We start from the raw sequence: 19,024 nt of genomic DNA, 5'->3' as shown, positions 1-19,024 counted from the left end.
CATCCCGGATGTTGGAGTAGCAGTGGTCGAGTGTTTTAGCAGCGAGTACTACAGTCTGTGTTGATAGAACTTTCTGCAGGCTTTTTCTCAAATTTGATTTGAAAAATCCCCAGCTACAATAAATGCGGCCTCAGGATATGTGGTTTCTAGTATGCATAAAGTCCAGTGAAGTTCTTTGAGAGCCGTCGTGGTATCGGCTTGAGGAGGGATATACACGGACATGACTATAACCAAAGAAATTACCTTGGGAGATAATATGGTCGGCATTTGATTGTGAGGTATACTAGGTCGGGTGAACAAAAGGACTTGAGTTCCTGTATGTTATCACAATTACACTATGAGTCATTAATCATGAAACATACACCTCCGCCCTTCTTCACAGAAATATATTTATTGCTGTCTGCACGAGGAACTGAGAACCCAGCTGTTTGGACCGACTCAGGCAGTATATCCTGAGAGAGCCATGTTTCCGTGAAACAGAGTATGTTACAATCCCATGTCTCTCTGGAAAGAAACCCTCGACCTGAGCTCATCAACTTTATTATCCAGAGACCGAAAATTAGCGAGTAATATACTCGGAAGCGGTGGCTGGTGTGCACACCTCCTAAGTCGAACTAGAAGACCAGAACTAGAAATACCTCTCCTTCGCCGGCGTTGTTTTGGGTCGGCCTATGGAATCAGTTCAATTGCAATGGTGGGTGCAAACAAAGGATCTGCTTTGGGAAAGTCGTATTCCTGGTCATAATGCTAGTAATGCTGGTGAGTTACCACTGCTCTGATATCCAATAGTTCTTCCCGGCTGTATGTAATAACACAAAACATTTTCTGGGTTAATAACATAAGAAATAATACATAAAAAACAAAGGATCAGAGAATTAATCTAGTACAGAAAGCATAAGCTACAGCTAGGCAGCACTGCATTGTATAAAATGTGGTGAGTAGTTGACTCAAAAAGAAAGAAAGTCAATAGTTTAACAGTTTTGAACATATTAATTTCTTCCAAAATTAAGGAGAAGCAAAAGAGAAATATAGAGAAAGACACGCTTTTTTTCATTCCACCGATTCTGTTGAAAAATATTTAGCAAATGGAAAAAATATAACTGAATTTGTCAATAGAAACTCTTGTTTGCAACAGTTGGACTAATGATTACACCCTATATCAGATGGAGGTAGGCAAGAGTGTGCAAGGCAGTATTGAATGCCACTGTCTGTCCATGTGTCACTGTCTGTCACCTCAAATTGTCATGACTTCCGCCGAAGTTGGCTCTCCTGCCCGTTCGGGCGGTGCTCGGTGGTCGTCGTCACCTTCCTATTAGCCACTACCGATCCCTTTTTCGTGTATCTGTTGGTTTTGTCTAATTGGTTTCACCTGTGTGTTGTTTAGTTAATTAGTGTCTGTATTTAATGCAGGTTGTCCCGCCCTTGTTTTGTGCGGGATTGTTTATTTTGTCATTCATTTTGTCTGTCGGTGTTTTGTGTTTCTTATTCTCCGGTTAGTCTGTTATCCTGTGTTGGATAATTTCACCCTGTGTGTATTTGGGTTGACCATGTTTATTTTGTTCACCGGAGAATAAAACTTTATATTGCATTCTGCTCTCTGCGCCTGATTCCAGCCACCTTGATTAGACGTGACACAAATGTTGCTCTCGACTTGTGTGCACCTATGTTGTAAACTTCCATTCAGAGGCTAGATTGTAGCAACCTCAAGATGGATATAGGGAAATTTGAGTTTCATGTCGTAGCCTAAACCCATCGCTGTTACATTGAACCGGGTGAATGGAAAATGAATGAGAGTCTTCTGATATGCTGTAAACTCCAACCTCATCTTAAACGTATAAATGATTGGAGACAGGCGCAGGAGTTCATAATAGGGGGGTTTAATACTCCACCCAAAATATACAACATACAACATGAAAAGGCACGGGGACGAAGCCCAAAACAAACACGTATACAAAAACACAGGGATGTAACCCAAACAAAAGAGCGAGTTAAAACATCTAATAAATACACGGGGACGAGACCCGCCATACACTACACGGGGCGAGACCTGTAATAACAAATGCACAACAATACACAGGACGAGGCCAGTAATAGCAAGTGCACAATACACGCAGCAGGAAAGCCGAAATAACAAAGCACAGGTATTCACAGACCAATGGACATGGGAACAATAACCGACAAGACAATGGTGAACAAAGGGCACATATACAATTACGAATCAGGGGAATTGGAATCAGGTTTGCATAATGAGACAGTTAAATGATGCCTAGAGGGGTGCTCAGCAGTACCAGGGGAATCCGTGACACATAGGCCTATTTAGGAAGTACATTTCCTTGGAAGATAACTGCCCCGTGCTTCTCCGCCCATGCATAGGCTGTAGCCTACTCTATTTAATTGAGACGACACACTCACCTGATCTCGCAGATATGTCTACTGAAAAAGAAGCAGCAAGAATGATGACAGCAACACTTGCTAAGTTTTGCATAGGCCTATAGGATATAGCCTACCTTTTCAGTGGACAATTTGCAGGAAGAAACAAATAAATGGGAAATCAATATTTATTGAAAATGAAAAGACACAATGCTCACTGTTCGTAGTAGCCTAACAGATGTGCACATTGTTCCTTTTCAAGGATGATTACATTTTTTTAATACACTTTGACTCACGTTGGTTGAGCACCTTCCACTTCTTTCCATTATAAATATTTATTTACAGACATTGTATTAAACTACAGTCTAATCATATTTAAGTTAATTTCATATTCAAGTTAACTGCCACTTGGTTCTCAGTCCATGTAGGCAGCCTACTCTATTTCAAAGAGACCACACATACCAGGTGCACTTGAACGCACAACCAACTAGGAAAGGGTAGGCTACTGAAGTTGAAGCAGCGAAGAAGTATGTGAATAATGCGAAAAATATGTGCTTTTAATACAATATGTAGGCTAATGCATACAAAGCAGAAAGAGGAACTTTTCCAAATAATCTGTGTGGCAACAAAAATATTTTAAATCCCAAAGTCGTCTGTCTGACCGCCCTCTCCCGCTGCAGCATGAACAATGCTGACCTCACCGAAATAATCTCTTTCGGGTTCTGCAAGTCCTGAAGGCACCCGCAGGAATGCAGCCCTCTAGTGCAGTCAGTACACAAAACTATGCTCATGTTTTAGGATGATCAGATGGTGACAGGGGTCCCAGCAGGGTCAGACCAGTCTACAGAGCTCAGGTGAATTTTGCAGTAGGACTGCAAAATTCACCTGAGAATGATACAAAGTTCCATCTTGCATTGATGGGTAGACCTACAGTAGCTACAGGACAGCAGTTTAAGCTTAAAGCTATAGTCTGTGATCTGGGAATAATGGTCATTTCAATTATTGAACCACTGATTCTATTCTTGGATAATATAAAGTATAAAAGTACACCAAGGTAATTCTTTGTCATGCCTCATTTTAGGAGGATCCGATGGCGACAGGGGTCTCAGCAGGGTCAGGCATCCAGGGAAGAACAGTCTGTGGTGGAGTTTAGTTGAATTTTTGCAGAAACCACACTTTATTCTCTCTGTGCAGCAAACACTGGACAAGCCATATGTTATTTTAAGGCAGTCTGACAAACCTCCAAAGTTTATTTCCAAACTGTATCAAAAATGTCAAACAAAAATGTGAGGAAGACCTGGTTGTCACACCCTGATGTGTTTCACCTGTCTTTGTGATTGTCTCCACCCCCCCGGGATGTCACCCATCTTCCCCATTATCCCCAGTGTATTTATACCTGTGCTCTCTGTTTGTTTGTTGCCAGTTAATTTTGTTTTGTCAAGCCTACCAGCGTTTTTTCCTCTGTTCCCGTCTCTTGATTATTCCTGTTTTCTAGTTTTCCCGGTTTTGACTTTTTCTGACTGCCCTGACCCTGAGCCTGCCTGCCATCCTGCACCTTTGCCTCACCTATCTCGATTACTTACCGCTGCCTACCCTGACCCTGCCGTCCTGTACCTTTGCCACACCTATCTGCATTACTGACCCCTGCCTGTCCTTGACCTGTCTTTTGCCTGCCCCTGTTGGATTAATAAACTGTTGTGATACTGGTAGAATGTACTATATGCCAGCGAAACTGAATTATATGCATTCATAAATGTAGTTCCTCTGCTGGAGGTGTAAAACATGAAAATAATATAATTTGCATATGTTATGGTCTTGTGAAGGCTGGCTGAATTCTGGCAAACAGTATATTATTTTATCCCAGCATGTCTACAGATTCTCCCTTCTCCATGTTTTTGTTTGCTTGGTAATGTTGATGCTGGAGACTGTTATCTGAAGAAACTGTTTAACCAAGCATTTATAGCAGCTAACAAATGCATTGCCATTAATTAGAAGGTTGGTTATCCTCCCACAATTTCAAGTTATGTATCACTAGATTTTATTTATGACAGGATTATGGGTACGCTGGGCAACTTTCATAAGGTCTGGATTAGGGCTGTGGTGGTCACAGAATTTTGTCAGCCGGTGATTGTCAAGCAAATATCTGTCGGTCTCACGGTAATTGACCGTCAATTAACATATACACATGTAGCATCTCTTGGCATCCACACATAGCGTACAAGCCACTGATGCTGACCGTGGGAACATCTACATTTTAAAAAGTCTAATAAATCCATGTAATATAGCCTATAACTTCACAATAAATCCATTATTTATTTTAGACAGGTCTAAAGAAGCATGACATGAAGAAAATGTAGTCTATTTCAGAAGAACAGAATAGCATACTCTGAGTTGTCCTTATGTTAGGTCCTGATATGGGTATTCCAAAAGGCTGTGACAAGATTTGCTTAGAATTCCGTGGCATTATTTTATAATATGCAGAATACAATTTGAACGGTGCTGAATACAATAGAAATGATATTTTGAGGGAGTGTGCACATGAGGCTATTCAGTGTTGAGTGGTTAACAAAGAAATAGGTATTCATATATGCTTAATTTAGAGTTATTAAAGTAACTTTAGTAATTCTACAAATATTGGGCTATATATTTTGATTTTTAATACATTGTAAGGCTGCATGTAAGGCTGCACTCTAATGATGATCTGAAATACGGAGCTTGAAAGGCATGAGCTCTGCATTGTTTTTTTTTGCACAGGCTGTACACACAACATCAGTAACTCAATCCTGAAACAAAAAAACAAAACAAAAACCACATACACCTCAAATATACACTAACACACAGAAACAGCAAATCCTCCATATAATTAAACTCATAAGAATAATAGTACTGTAGAGATCTTTTTACTTTCACACAATGTAGCTGGGTCGCCCCGTCCTATCCCTAGGAGTCCATCACCCTGCAACCCCCCAACCCAACACACCCGACTCGGCTTTAGGTTCTTAGTGAAACATTCATTATTGGTTTCAGTTGTGTTAGGCCAAGGCCAGAGTGACAACACACAGGATGGCAGACCATCAGGGCCAGCAAGGAGAGCGCTGTAGATGCCCAGATCCCCAGCCAGGTTATGACCCCCACACCCCCACTTCTAAAACCAAAGTGGCGCCCCTGGTGGTGGTTATGATGCAAACGTTTTTTTTTTGCCTGGTCACAGACAGCTGATGTGTTGTGCAGTAAAGTCCACAAGCAAAGGGAAAAGGTGAGAGAGGAGGAGAGCATGTAGATGCAAGAAGGAATTACAACGAACAAAGTGATCATGCTGTTTGTATGTGGCTGCTATGAAAGTGAACTGTGTTTGCATGTGATCAGGGGTGTATTCATTCTGCCAATTTGGTTGAAAAACGTTTCTTAAATGGAAGCAAACGGAATGAAACGCAGATAAACATACCTGAATTTGTCCAATAGAAACTATCATTTGCAATTGTTGGACTAAGGATTACACCCTAGATCAGGTAGATGCAAGCAAGAGTGTGAAAGGCAATATTGAATGTGTCACTGTCTCTCACCTTGATTACAAAAAATGATCTCGACCTATGCACCTAAGTTGTAAACCTTCATTCATAGACTAGCTAGGTTGTAGCAACCTCATGATGGGCATAGAGAAATTAGAATGTCATATGGTTGGCTAAATCTACTCATAACTCAGTCATAACTCTCCTGTGAAGATCTGAAGGATCAGGTTACAGTGGGTCAGCTCTACAGTGTGCTCTCTCTCATAGAGGGGAAGAGTGGGAAGTAGGCTATTTTATGGCAGTCATAAAATACGCTGCCTTTATGCTATGTAGTGTTCGAGATTGGAATGTAAATTTTGGAACACAGAGAGACCCTTGGACATTAAACGTTTGAATAATTTAACAATATTTTTATTTTTGAGAATGTGGGAGTGGTCCGTAGACACTTAAGGGACAGTCTCGTCGAGTTTGTTTAATTTGGTGATCTCATGAAGGACAGGAAACACACATTACTGTGTCTTTGGTTGTGTCCACTTCTCAATTATGGGGTTGATGTATATGTATTTGAGTACATATGAAACTATTTGTGAAAAGATTAAATGTGATGTTAGCCTTCTAAATGAGAGTATGTGTTTCCATATGAAGGTTTTAACCAAATTAGTGGCCACGCCCACGTGAGCATAGACATTACATTGGTGTCATGAACCACCTTTTTCTCAGAAGTATATAAAACCCACTACAAACTAAATGTAAATTAGACCAGAAAATATGGCGCTGTCGCTACATGTTGGAATGGTTAAGAAATCTACAAACTGAAGTCAAGGACAGAGTCCCCACGTTGAAATGTATACCACTCTATAGGCCCAGGAGACCAGACAGCATGTAGTGTTGGCTACATGGCTGGAAATGGTTCAACTCTGAGACTATCGATTCCTACAGAATAAGAGCAAATCCAAGACGTAGAATTACTCGTCTGCAGCTGGAAATTGCGTAAATCTAGTACCAGAATACCGACAACCGCGGAAGCATCTATTCTATGCAAGGACCATCTGTACGCCTGATGTAGGCATTACAACAGACACTATCCAGAGCCGCTGAGAAAGCTACAACCACAAAAGACATTGTGACTTCTGGGAAAGTTAACCAGAGACTCTCTGATGATCTAACTCTCCAGCAGATGGACCAGCGATTCCAACAGAGAAGACAACAACGACATACGGGCATAAATATATATTATTTTCAAATAAGCAGCCATTCATGTGCAAAGCATTAACATTTCAATGAATATAATGATCAACTGTGTGTAGTGAATCCGTTTTGTCTTTCCCACTCTTTATCTGTCCCCACCCCTTTCCATTGTCTACCAAGCCGTCATATAGGTTTAGCCCACTAGGGACTTATCAATGCATTGTGTTAGTAACCAATAACTATATTGTTGTTTATGTGTTTCTGTGATTTGTTTAGTTGATTGGTAAATACATAATTAGGCCAATTTGTATATCACTGATTCATTATGGAGACTAGGGTTCATGCAGATATCCAAGGGTTTGCGACATTCAGAAATGAGATGGAGGTAATAATGATACATTAATAGAAGATATGAAAATATCTGAAGAGTTGGTTCGGGAAATAGAGACTATAAATATTTTCCCGTGGTGCCCCGACTTCCTAGTTAAAGTTTACATGATTAGTTTAATCATGTAATAATAATTACACAGATAATTGATTTGATAAAATAACAATCTTCACATTTAACGATAGTCACAGACACGACACTCTCAGTGTTACATTGAGCTGGGTGAATGGAATATGAATGACAGTCATCCAATATACTGTAATTGTCATGCCCTGACCTTAGAGATCCCTATTATTCTCTATGTTTGGTTAGGTCAGGGTGTGACTCGGGTGGGAAAGTCTATGTTTTCTATTTCTTTGTTTTTGGCCGAGTGTGGTTCCCAATCAGAGGCAGCTGTCTATTGTTGTCTCTGATTGGGGATCATATATAAAGTTGTCATTTTCCTTTTGGGTTTTGTGGGATCTTGTTTTCTGTTTAGTGTTTCTGCCTGACAGAACTATGCGCTTTTGTTTTTACGTCTGTTATTTTGTTTGAGTGTTTTTTTAAATAAAATAACCATGAACACTTTCCACGCTGCGCTTTGGTCCACTCTTCCTACCACCAATGAGAGTCGTTACAGTAATAGAAATAAGGCCATGAACATTAAAAAAATGATCGTCCTCCTTCATCTTAGACGGCACCGACCGCCACTGATCCACAGTAAAGCCTATTGAGAGAAATGAATGAAACGTTTTACTTAAACTCAACAAAGATATAATAGCAGTGATGGGCAATTTTTAACACAGAGTTAAACACAGAGATAAAATGTCCTCAAAGCCCAGTCTTCTATAGACAGGAGGCCTATTGCTGTGTAAAAAGGGGACACAGTCTACTTCCAGAAAAGCTGCGGAATAGATGAAATAAAATATAAATGATAATTTCCCCACAATATTCCAACATTGGCACCACTGGCTTTTCTCTGCCAGTGGTTTTAGTCTTCCGTGACCACTGGAAGGAGAGTCTCTCCCATCTCTAGGAATTTCAGTATGGAGTGCAAAACATATCGCCCTATTAAATCACTGTCTGGCCCCGGATCCTGAATAATGCAGAGCATGACGGGAGAGGAGCTCAGGGATCATGGAAGAGGGAGAGCTGTGTGGTGCTGTGAGTTTCCTGAATTTAACTCCCTCTCTGGGGATTTCATCAACCTTAACCATAATCCTTCCCCCTCTCTCTTACCCCCTATTTCTCACTCTGCACTACATTGCACCTTATTTTCTGACATGTTATTAAAGTGGCCCATGTGTCTTTTTATGTATATTGACTAGGAAAATGCATTTACTAAATACAGTACAGTCATCTATTTCCTTAGCTCTTTTTTTTAAAGATACCTTGCTCCAGCTCCTGCTCTGTGTGACGTATAAGCATGCTTCACCAAGCTTGACAATTTTTTAGGGAGGCCATTAACATATTAAACAGGAGGGTTCAACCACAGGCACGACATCATACATATCATATGAAGACCATTTAGTGCATGGGTTCATATTATTGGCCCATTCTGAAAGAGCATTACATGTCATGTTATTTTATAGACTCTGCATACTCATTCACTCACAGGAACTCTGTTACCGCACACACCTCAACATCCTCAATCCCCACCAATTCTAGAGCACCACTAAAACATTCATTATTGTACAGTTCGTGAAATACTGTTGTGTGAAATGTATGGAGTTCTCAGATTTTACAGTATGTTGCATATTTTGTATACACAACAACATTTGTTATTTACTCAGACTGTTTGACAGCTAAGTTTATCAGAGGGTTAAGTTGATTGATTCATTCTGGTTGCAGACATGACATTCTACAACTGTTCCTCTTTCCTGGAAGATCTGGTTTGAGATAGATTAGTTAAGATTATAGGAATGACAGCACATAGGGAGACGCATTAGGGTTAGGTGTGGACATGAAGCTAGCCTCATCCTAGTTCAAGCCTAACCTTAGTTTCAACCCTAACCATTACCCTGCAGCAACACTAACCCTAGCTTCATGTCCACACCACGGCTCAACCCTTACCCTAACCATAACCCTGGTCTAGATTGTATGGTTAGGGTAACTGTCCAATCAGCACCATCTATTGCAGTGAAGAAGCACACATCCAATATGTTGGATGACAGGTCCAATGTATGTTGCGAGGTCATTTCAATAGTGTAATTTTGTATTCAAGGTCTACAATATGACATTGTGGCCCCCATCATGTAACCAATCATTGTCAAGAGGGTTTTGTTAGCAACAGTTAGCTAATGGACAACTGAATAATCCTTTTGGATTTAACCAGTTCTCAAGGACATGTCCTCCAGTAGAGTAATCATGATACGCTGCTCCCTCCCGTATTACTTGAACTAACTCTCTGGTTCCTGTTGAACGGTAACTACTTGAAATATTGATTGTGAAGTTAAAAGACAGTAATAAACACATGCAATTAAAAAGCAATAGTGAGGGGTTTGTCAATTAACTGTGTACTGGAATTCCCCTGCAGGAGTTCTAAGGACAGATTAGAGAAACAGCCATTTGCCCACCTTGAATGTTGTTTTAAAAGTGGTTACCTAATTCATGTATAATGGCTCCTTCACTGGTAAATGATTAGCCAGCATTTTCATATGAAGTGATTAAAGTTAGCATATCAATTCACATTAAATGGATTTGTGCCACAGAAACTATAGCAACAAGATAATTATGACTATGAATAGTCATTAGAATGGGATAATTGACAATGGGTGTAGTTGTAGAAATGCAATTACAGTGAAGTGTAACCTCTCTTGTACGTCCTGACGCTGGGGATTCCATGTGAATTATAACGTGCCATGTTGATTAGGGCCGATATCCCAGCATGCTGTCCTTTAATGGGATTACTTTGATTAAGTACCTTGTTTAATTGAAGTGGGTGGGCAGAGCTGAGGGGGCAGCATATTCCTAGAAGGAGTCATACTATAATATAGAGTTATAAAGATTATGTATTTTGTTGTGTATGTTTAGGCTTTTAGTTCAGGAGAATATTCAAGCATTAACCTAATATTGAAACATGGGTAAAAATTGAACATAAAATAATTTTTTTGCATCCTGTGTCTTTGTGCTGTTGTTGAAGAAACATTTACATTAGTCCCATTTGAGACAAGAAATATGCCACGTTTGAAATCCTGCCTCGGTTCGTGATACATTAAAACAGGCATTCCACATACAGTAAGATTACATCTGTGGGTCCCTACACTCTCATTCCATCCCCCTTAAAATCCCATGTCAAATGTGTGATATGAAACTTCAAATAATGTGGTTTTCTTATTGCATTTGGCCATTGTTTATTACCCTATGTTGGATACTGAAGCGTAAAGTAATTTCAGGACCTCTATCGCTCCCACACACTTGATGCTGAGGGTGTCAGCATCAGCAATACTTCACAAAGGGGTTTATTGAAACATAAAAGGCAAAAGTTGTATTCTAACTTCTCAACGTAATGTTTTTTCAAGGGCATGTTAACACAGGATTGTATTTTCAACTGCATTCACGCTGTTCATTTGTTCTCCACAACTTACAAGATCTCACGCAGACTGACGACCTTCCAGGGGAATACATGGACTTGCTTGATTGATTTGTCTTTATTGAGTGCATTTAATACAATATTTCTTCTCAGAAAGTTACAACTACAAACTCTGACATACTCAGCACAATAAACAAATTTGTAACTGTACAATGACACCCCCGAACAAATGAAAAGATCCCTCCTGGTTGTGTCAAGTCTTATTTACAGTAGGTTGGATGAGTGTGTCCGTTCTCATGCCGCTATGTTGTTGCTTTCCAGCCTCAGTCCAGTGACATGGCCGGAGAAAAGAGCCACCAGTGAGATGTCTTTGAAAATGGAAAGGGGCCGTTTCATAAATGGCGTACTCTGAAAATGTAGGGGGAAATCTGTCTTGATCCAAGCAATCTACTTTTTTTTTTGACGAGCTGGAAATATCACATTCCTCAAAATGTAGATAAATACTGATTTTGAAAAACAGACAAACAAACAAGAAAAATTGGAGAAAAATGTCTCACAACATTCCAAAAACAGCAATATCCTGGGAGACAAGTTTGTTTAAGTGGCAGGAGAATAGGAGAGCAAGGGAGTGAAAGTTCGAGTTGGGGTTTGGGCCAGGAGGTTTCTTATCTGCTGGTGGATTACTTAAAGTGGCACAATTACAAGGGGAGGTGAAGTCAATGTGACAATTAAACAGTCTAGAAAGTCAGCAATATCACCATAAAGTATGTCCACTTGAATAAGGAATGAGTCCACTTATAGGAATCTCTAGGTTTGCCTCAATGAGTCTGGGAGTGTCTGCATTTGCTGTTGGACCTTGACTTTTAACGAATTACAGAAAGGCACTTTAAATGCAGAACACAGATAAGAGACCTCACAATGTCAGACTACTTTCACATTCAGTGCAAGTTCTCCAACTTCTTCCAGCTTTCATCTTCAAAATAACAACACTTTTTCCAATTCCACCAGTCTATTACCCGAATCAGTGGAGTGAAGCTGAACACTAACGTCCAACCGTTACCAAATTACTATTATAAAAAGGAAAACTTGAATAAGGACAGCAACTTTTTATGTCCCCACAGAATGAACAGATGTCTAATTTAGAAAGACTTAAATTTTCATAATGACACTTTCTTCTTCAAAGTCTGCTTGAATGCAGGTGATACAATACTCTCAGTATTATGTTATGCATTAGGTACTGTTGAGACAAATTTGGCAAAAGTGTTTTTGTAACACTTAACCTGATGGGCCCTGACATACAGTACAGTCTGCTCTGCTCAATAATAACTCTTTGTTGCCACCAATAACTAACTGTGAGGGGTTACCATGACACTGCTGAAGACAGCTCCTACTGTGATAGTAGTTAGAGAGACAATGATTTGCAAGGGAGAGGGCAGTTACTCTGTACATAGCTTCACATGCAGTCTAAGGCCTGCTGAGCAAATATGCACACAAATGAACAGTAGACACCTTTTCAAAGGTATTATGTTAGAAGGCTCCGACTTGTTACCCTGTAATCCGTCATATTTGAGCTGGGTAATGAATTTGATGCTTCAGTACCAGCGTCTAGGTCCCCAGGAGAACACAGCCACCCACTTCAAGCTATTAACCTGCACTGTTTCAACAGCCCTCATCATCACCACACATCATTATGAGCTGATCGCAAATAGATGATGTCTATCGTTAGTAGATATCAACGTAATTAAAAAAGGAGAGGAAGTACAAGGCAATGAAATGTCAGAATCTGATAGGAGAATGACCTGTCTGTAACAATCAGTATTCCCCCAAATGTTTTGAACCTCATTCCTGCCACTTAATGGCTTGGCGTGGGAGGAAGTCACCTGTGTTAATTAAAAGGTAGCTTTACAAAGTCCATCCCTATTACTTATATTCTGACTCCCTCTGTCATAATAACAACAACCTTCACTGACTTACATCATGCTTTTGACACAGTTCTTTAACGCGCCTCGAGTAGCCCAGAATCAACACAGCATGGTCAACCCAACATGACAAGCTGGGAAAGATGTTCTGTTGTCATGTTTGAAAAGGAACTGGAAATGGTAGGTAACGTTCTATTGTAGTAGTGTGGTGAAAGCACAAAGCACTTGAGACTGTCAATACAACTTTCAGATTTCATATAACCTTCACTGTCCCTGAAACATTATTTCTTAGCCTGGGTATTCGATGCACAACACTAGACACTTACTGACTCTTGTAGTTGTATGGGTTCAATGTCAATCTGGTCTCTGAAAGTCTAAAACATTACAAAGAGATATCTTATATGTATATATAAACAGTGTATCCTTTAATACAGAATCAGTCATGTCGGTCTTTACCCCATGGATCTGCCTCCGATTGGGAAGAACTTCCAAGTGCCTCCATAGAAAATAACCCTTCATGACTACAACAATCCTAAACTATTCAGGTGAAACTAGCTGTTGTTGTTGCAAAAAATGCAAGCATAAAATTAATATCCATATAGTATTTACAAATCATCTTCAATATGAAGATTCATTTAAATAAGTCAATCTACTTGTTTTGATTTTAATATATTTTTTGTATCTTTTTTAAAATTTGGGTGACACCGTTTGATGCTGTTCTTTGGCTAAGTCATCCCATTGATCCTCACATAAAGTAGCACAGGTTTTTTATATTTTATTTTTCGCACTTTAAGACCATCTGTCACAGCAAGCAAACAAATGCCCTTGCATTTCCATTTGCTTGATTCTTCAGCAAAAAATAAGCCAACTTGATAGACTGCTGTGATTGAACCTAGTGAAGTTGTTCTGAGGCAGAATCTTATCTTCTATCCCTTTGTACCTTCAGTAGACTAGAGGGCAGGTAACTTTCCCTCTGGTCTTCAGAAAGTGTGTTGTGGGCGTGAATGTTGTTGTTAGATCAAGGCTAGTTTCTCCACCCTGGTGTATTCTTTAGGGTCATCAGGAGTTCTACTATGGGTTCCATGGTGGTGGTGGTGGCCGCACTGTAGTCAGGCCATGGAGTTGGGAGACTGGGCCATCTGGTCCCTCATAGACTGGACACTGCTCAGGATCTTCTTCTGATGGCCGGCCAGGGTCACTCCTATCCTCAACAGGTCTCTGACAAACAGGACGAACAATGTCAACAACATGGCTGAGAGATGGAGGTGTTCACAGTACAATACCTCATTCCTGTGTGTTCTCTCTTGGATGGAATTATTGGGCTATGGATATTCTCATTGTGTGTGTGCTAATACATAGACAAACAATCCCACCATGCAAAAAGACAATGGTACAATATTTTGTCTGCTTGGGGCAGAGCAGAAATATTAACATGTAGGGATGGTTTCCAGCACAGTAAACAATGTGCCAGATACACTCCCTGCTAGAGATAAGCACAATATATTTTACTGTTCCCATTCATATGGTAATACACTGTTCTATTTACAATGGTAAGCCCAGAATGGACACAATTGGTTGAGGAGTGCTGGGAATTGTTGCTGACTTCTACAGTAGCAGTCAAATGGACAACAATAATCTCAAGGCCATCTATTTGATAACTTTTTTTCCCCCCACATTTTTTTAACCAGGTAGGCTAGTTGAGAACAAGTTCCCATTTGCAACTGTGACCTGGCCAAGATAAAGCAAAGCAGTGTGACACAGACAACAACACAGAGTTACACATGGAGTAAACAATAAACAAGCCAATAACACAATAAACAAGTCAATGACACAGTAGAAAAAAAGAATGTCTATATACAGTGTGTGCAAAAGGCATGAGGTAGGCAATAAATAGGCCATAGGAGCAAAGTAATTACAATTTAGCAGATTAACACTGGAGTGATAAATGAGCAGATGATGATGTGCAAGTAGAGATACTGGTGTGCAAAACAGCAGAAAAGTACATTTAAAAAAACAGTATGGGGATGAGGTAGGTAGATTGGGTGGGCTATTTACAGAGGGACTATGTACAGCTGCAGCGATTGGTTAGCTGCTCAGATAGTTGATATTTAAAGTTGGTGAGGGAAATAAAAGTCTTCAGCAATTTTTGCAATTTGTTCCAGTCACTGGCAGCAGAGAGCTGGAAGGAAAGGCGGCCAAATGAGGTGTTGGCTTTGGGGATGATAAGTGAGATATACCTGCTGGAATTTGTGCTACGGGTGGGTGTTGTTATCGTGACCAGTGAACTGAGATACGGCGGAGCTTTGCCTAGCATAGACTTATAGATGACCTGGAGCCAGTGGGTCTGGCGACGAATATGTAGCGAGGGCCAGCTGATTAGAGCATACAGGTCACAGTGGTGGGTGGTATAAGGTAATTTGGTAATAAAACGGATGGCACTGTGATAGACTGCATCCAGTTTGCTGAGTAGAGTGTTGGAAGCTATTTTGTAGATGACATCGCCGAAGTCGAGGATTGGTAGGATAGTAATTTTTACGAGGGTAAGTTTGGCGGCGTAAGTGAAGGAGGCTTTGTTTTGCGAAATAGAAAGCCGATTCTAGATTTGATTTTGGATTGGAGATGTGTCTTTTCATGGAGCCAGATCTGAGCGATTTCTCCTTTGATGAGCAGCTGCAAAGTCAAAATGTACTATATTGTAAAAATTCATGAAAACAAAAATGTCCTTTTTGGTCTGAATTTAAAATTAGGGTTAGGCATTAGGGTTAGCAGTTTGGCTAGGGTTAGGGTTAAAATCAGATGTTATGACTTTGTGGCTGTGCCAGCTAATGACCACTCTGCAGAGCTGCCTCCAGAACAAGATTCATGACAAAAAAATGCTAACCGGCAAACAACCAAAGGAAAGCCAATCATTTGTCCTACTTTAAATAATTTGTATTCGTGCCACTATCAAATCAAAGTGATTAGTAAGACCTTGGCGACGTAGACCTATCCAGAGCTCTGAATGCCTGGTGGATTTGAAGCATGACAGTCTTGAGCTCCTATGGACATTTACTGAAGGGATTATTCCTGTGTCTGAGCCAGGAGCATGATTCCCATTATTCTGAGACAGCTTTTTGAAGGTGGATGTGTGACTGCAATGGCCTGTGTGGCTGGTTGGCTGTCTCAGTGAACCTGATTGAAAATTCATTCCAGCCTGCCCCATTACACTACATCTAGAAGAGTGCAAATCTAATTATAGGGGGATAATACTTCTGAGACCTTCTGTAATCTGTGACAAATGAGTGTGTTGCGTGCACCCGTTTGCGTGTGTGTGCATGTGTGCAGGCAGGTGTGTGTTTTCCATGACTGCTAGTGTAACACTTCTCAAAAAAGTAATATTGGGAAGCATCTACCTGATCAAGGGCTGATCAAATATTATATTGCTACAGTGGATAGTGATTGGAGGGTTTTTCTGTTTGGTGACTCCTCATAAAATGGAGAAATTAGGTGGGATGTGACGACGTCAGGACTTACTCAGAGGTGATCTGAGCCACCAGGGGTAAGGAGGTGAAGCCGGACCCCAGAAAGGTGTCTCTGTACTGGCCCATCTTGATGGCACCTAGCCAGTCCTCCACAGAGGTGAAGGTGGTGAAGTCTGGAATGGAGCGGCCCAGCAGGGGCTGAGAAGGCCTATGGAGAAAAAGAGAGGAGAGGGATAATGAAACATTGAAGGGATGTGGTACAGGAGAGGGGAAACCTGGGACAAGTGTTTCAGTAATATGGTTTGTGTGCTATGAAGGTGATGTATGAGTTCTGTTAAGAGTCAAGCCAGTTTTTACAGACGTACACTGCAGTGATGGTGGCCACAGCTTTGAGGCTGGTAGGGTTGCGCATCATCTTGTCCAGCGTATTGACGATGTCAGGGAATTTGGGCCGGGCATTTCTGTCTTTCTGCCAGCAGTCCAGCATCAGCTGGTGTAGTGCTGTGGGGCAGTCCATGGGAGGGGGCAGACGGTAGTCCTGCTCTATGGCATTGATCACCTGTACCAGGAGGAGAGGAGAAAGAGATGTCACATTTAAAGAGGAAAGGAAGGAAAAAGAGAGGGACATAGTAGACTACACTGGGTGACTGAGAATCAAAAGGACACTCCATGAACCTAGACTATAGGGACGGACAAAGGTGTTGGTTTGAACACATTGTTTGACAGCGAAACATACATATGAAACACAAATCTAATATGGAAAATGTCCATTGTGGTTCTAAACAATGGAAGAGCTCATAACCAATTGACAAAGGTTTTTTGATTTCCTGTGTGTTTCAAGACACCTGCAACTGAACTGCTTCCAGATTGGAGCTTTCAGAACACCATAACAGAGCAGTGGATGCCCGCTCTAATAGGATTTCATTGGCACACTTCCAATGATATCATCATATCCAATTTAAGCTTCCTTACAGCTTGTCACTGCTTGTATAAGACCTAGCTTTGTGTTTGTGTAAACACTAGCTGTAAGGAGGGGAAAGATACACCGAATACAATGTGCAAAGTTTTGTTCAACTTCACAGAAATTTGCACTCTTTGTGACCCAGGTATCTTCACTCTACATCCAAATCTGTCAAAGTTTACAGTAACATCCCATTTGATTAATCTATTTTCTCTATCCATACGATCCTCAGCAGATTTTCCCTGGTCTCTGTGTTGCAGCTGAACTTCAGGCAGAACAACGGATACCACAGCTGATAATTGCTTTCAAAAACAGGACGGTCTGAAGGGATCTTGATATATCTCCGTTCTCTGATTTCTCTTTTATCAGAGAGAGGGTGGTCTCTCCAGACAGCCGTCAATCACCACAGCATAAAAGAAGAGACAGCTTTGCTATAGAAACCGGCAGGAGCCAGCTTCCTTTTGGGGCCTGATTGCTTGCAAAATAGAAAAAAAGGAGAGAGTGGGAATTTAATGAACTATATACCGAGAGCTGGTCTGTGTTAAGAAATCTTCCCCCGCCCCTGACTATTCAACCTTGATTGCAGGAGAGTGGCAGGCGAGAGAGTTGCTGTCTGGGAATTCACTACGGGAGATCTCGTTAGTGTCTGAGGTAGGACTGTTGCAAATGGGAAGCCGTGCATTCAACAATAATCTTCTTTACCTATAATCCTCCGTCATCTCTAGGTGGGTTACTCCAAGGATTTACAGAGTTCTGCACTGATGGAAACTGCAGTGCCACTACACAGACTCTGAATAAAAAACTGCACACAACTACAGAGTCTGGCAGACAGACAGATCCACAACAATTCAGCAGTGTAATGTTTGTGATGGAGATTTGAGGAGACCAGTCTTAAGTGGTAGTTAGACATAAAACGAGTATGAATATGAAACCCAGTGTCAATACAGACAAAAGCTCATTAGTAGACACCCATAATGACATCCTTAAATGAAATAATGAGCCCTGGATCATGGTATTCTCAATTTATTTAATGCAGTCACATACAGTGCACTCAGAAAGTATTCACACCCCTTGACTTTTTCCACATTTTGTTGTGTTACAGCCTGAATTAAAAATTGTATAAATTAAGATTGTGTGTCACTGGCCTACACACAAAACTCCATGATGTCAAAGTGGAATTGTTTTTTTTTAGACATTTTTACAAATTAATAAAAAATGTAAAGCTGAAATGTCTTGAGTCAGTAAGTATTAAACCACTTTGTTATGATAACTTCAGGAGTACAAATGTGCTAAACAAGTCACATAATAAGTTACATGGACTCACTCTGTGTGCAATAATAGTGTTTAACATGATTTTCGAATGACTACCACATCTTTGTATCACACAAATACAATTATCTGTAAGTCCCGCAGTCAAGCAGTGAATTTCAATCACAAATTCAACCACAAAGACCAGGGAGGTTTTCCAATGCTTCGCATAGAATATGGCTACGGTAAAAATGCAGTTATTGAATATCCCTTTGAGCATGGTGAAGTTATTAATTACACTTTGGATGGTGTATCAATACACCCAGTCACTACAAATACACGTGTCCTTCCAAACTCAGTTTTTGGTGAAGAAGGAAACTGCTCAGGGTTTTCACCATTACAAAGTTACTCCACAATACTAACGTAAATGACAGAGTGAAAAGAAGGAAGCATGTCTTGTTTGCAATAA

General features: G+C 40.5%; 1 protein-coding gene across 1 annotated transcript in view; it reads right to left on the bottom strand.

The window, feature by feature from the left end:
- Positions 1–11,071: 11,071 nt before the first annotated feature.
- Positions 11,072–19,024, bottom strand: part of LOC135512873 (ephrin type-B receptor 1-like) — a 202,228-nt gene continuing 194,275 nt past the window's right edge. The window contains exons 14-16 of the mRNA XM_064935338.1: positions 16,712–16,905; positions 16,399–16,554; positions 11,072–14,103 (exon numbers count right to left, since the gene is read on the bottom strand). Coding sequence (XP_064791410.1) covers positions 13,995–14,103; positions 16,399–16,554; positions 16,712–16,905 — 459 coding nt within the window. The 3' untranslated portion in view covers positions 11,072–13,994. The remainder of the gene's footprint in view (positions 14,104–16,398; positions 16,555–16,711; positions 16,906–19,024) is intronic.

The sequence above is a fragment of the Oncorhynchus masou genome, chromosome 24, assembly GCF_036934945.1.
Source record: "Oncorhynchus masou masou isolate Uvic2021 chromosome 24, UVic_Omas_1.1, whole genome shotgun sequence".
NCBI lineage: Eukaryota > Metazoa > Chordata > Actinopteri > Salmoniformes > Salmonidae > Oncorhynchus > Oncorhynchus masou.
Note: the sequence above shows the minus strand (reverse complement) of the source record. Positions and strands in the feature narration are given on the sequence as shown.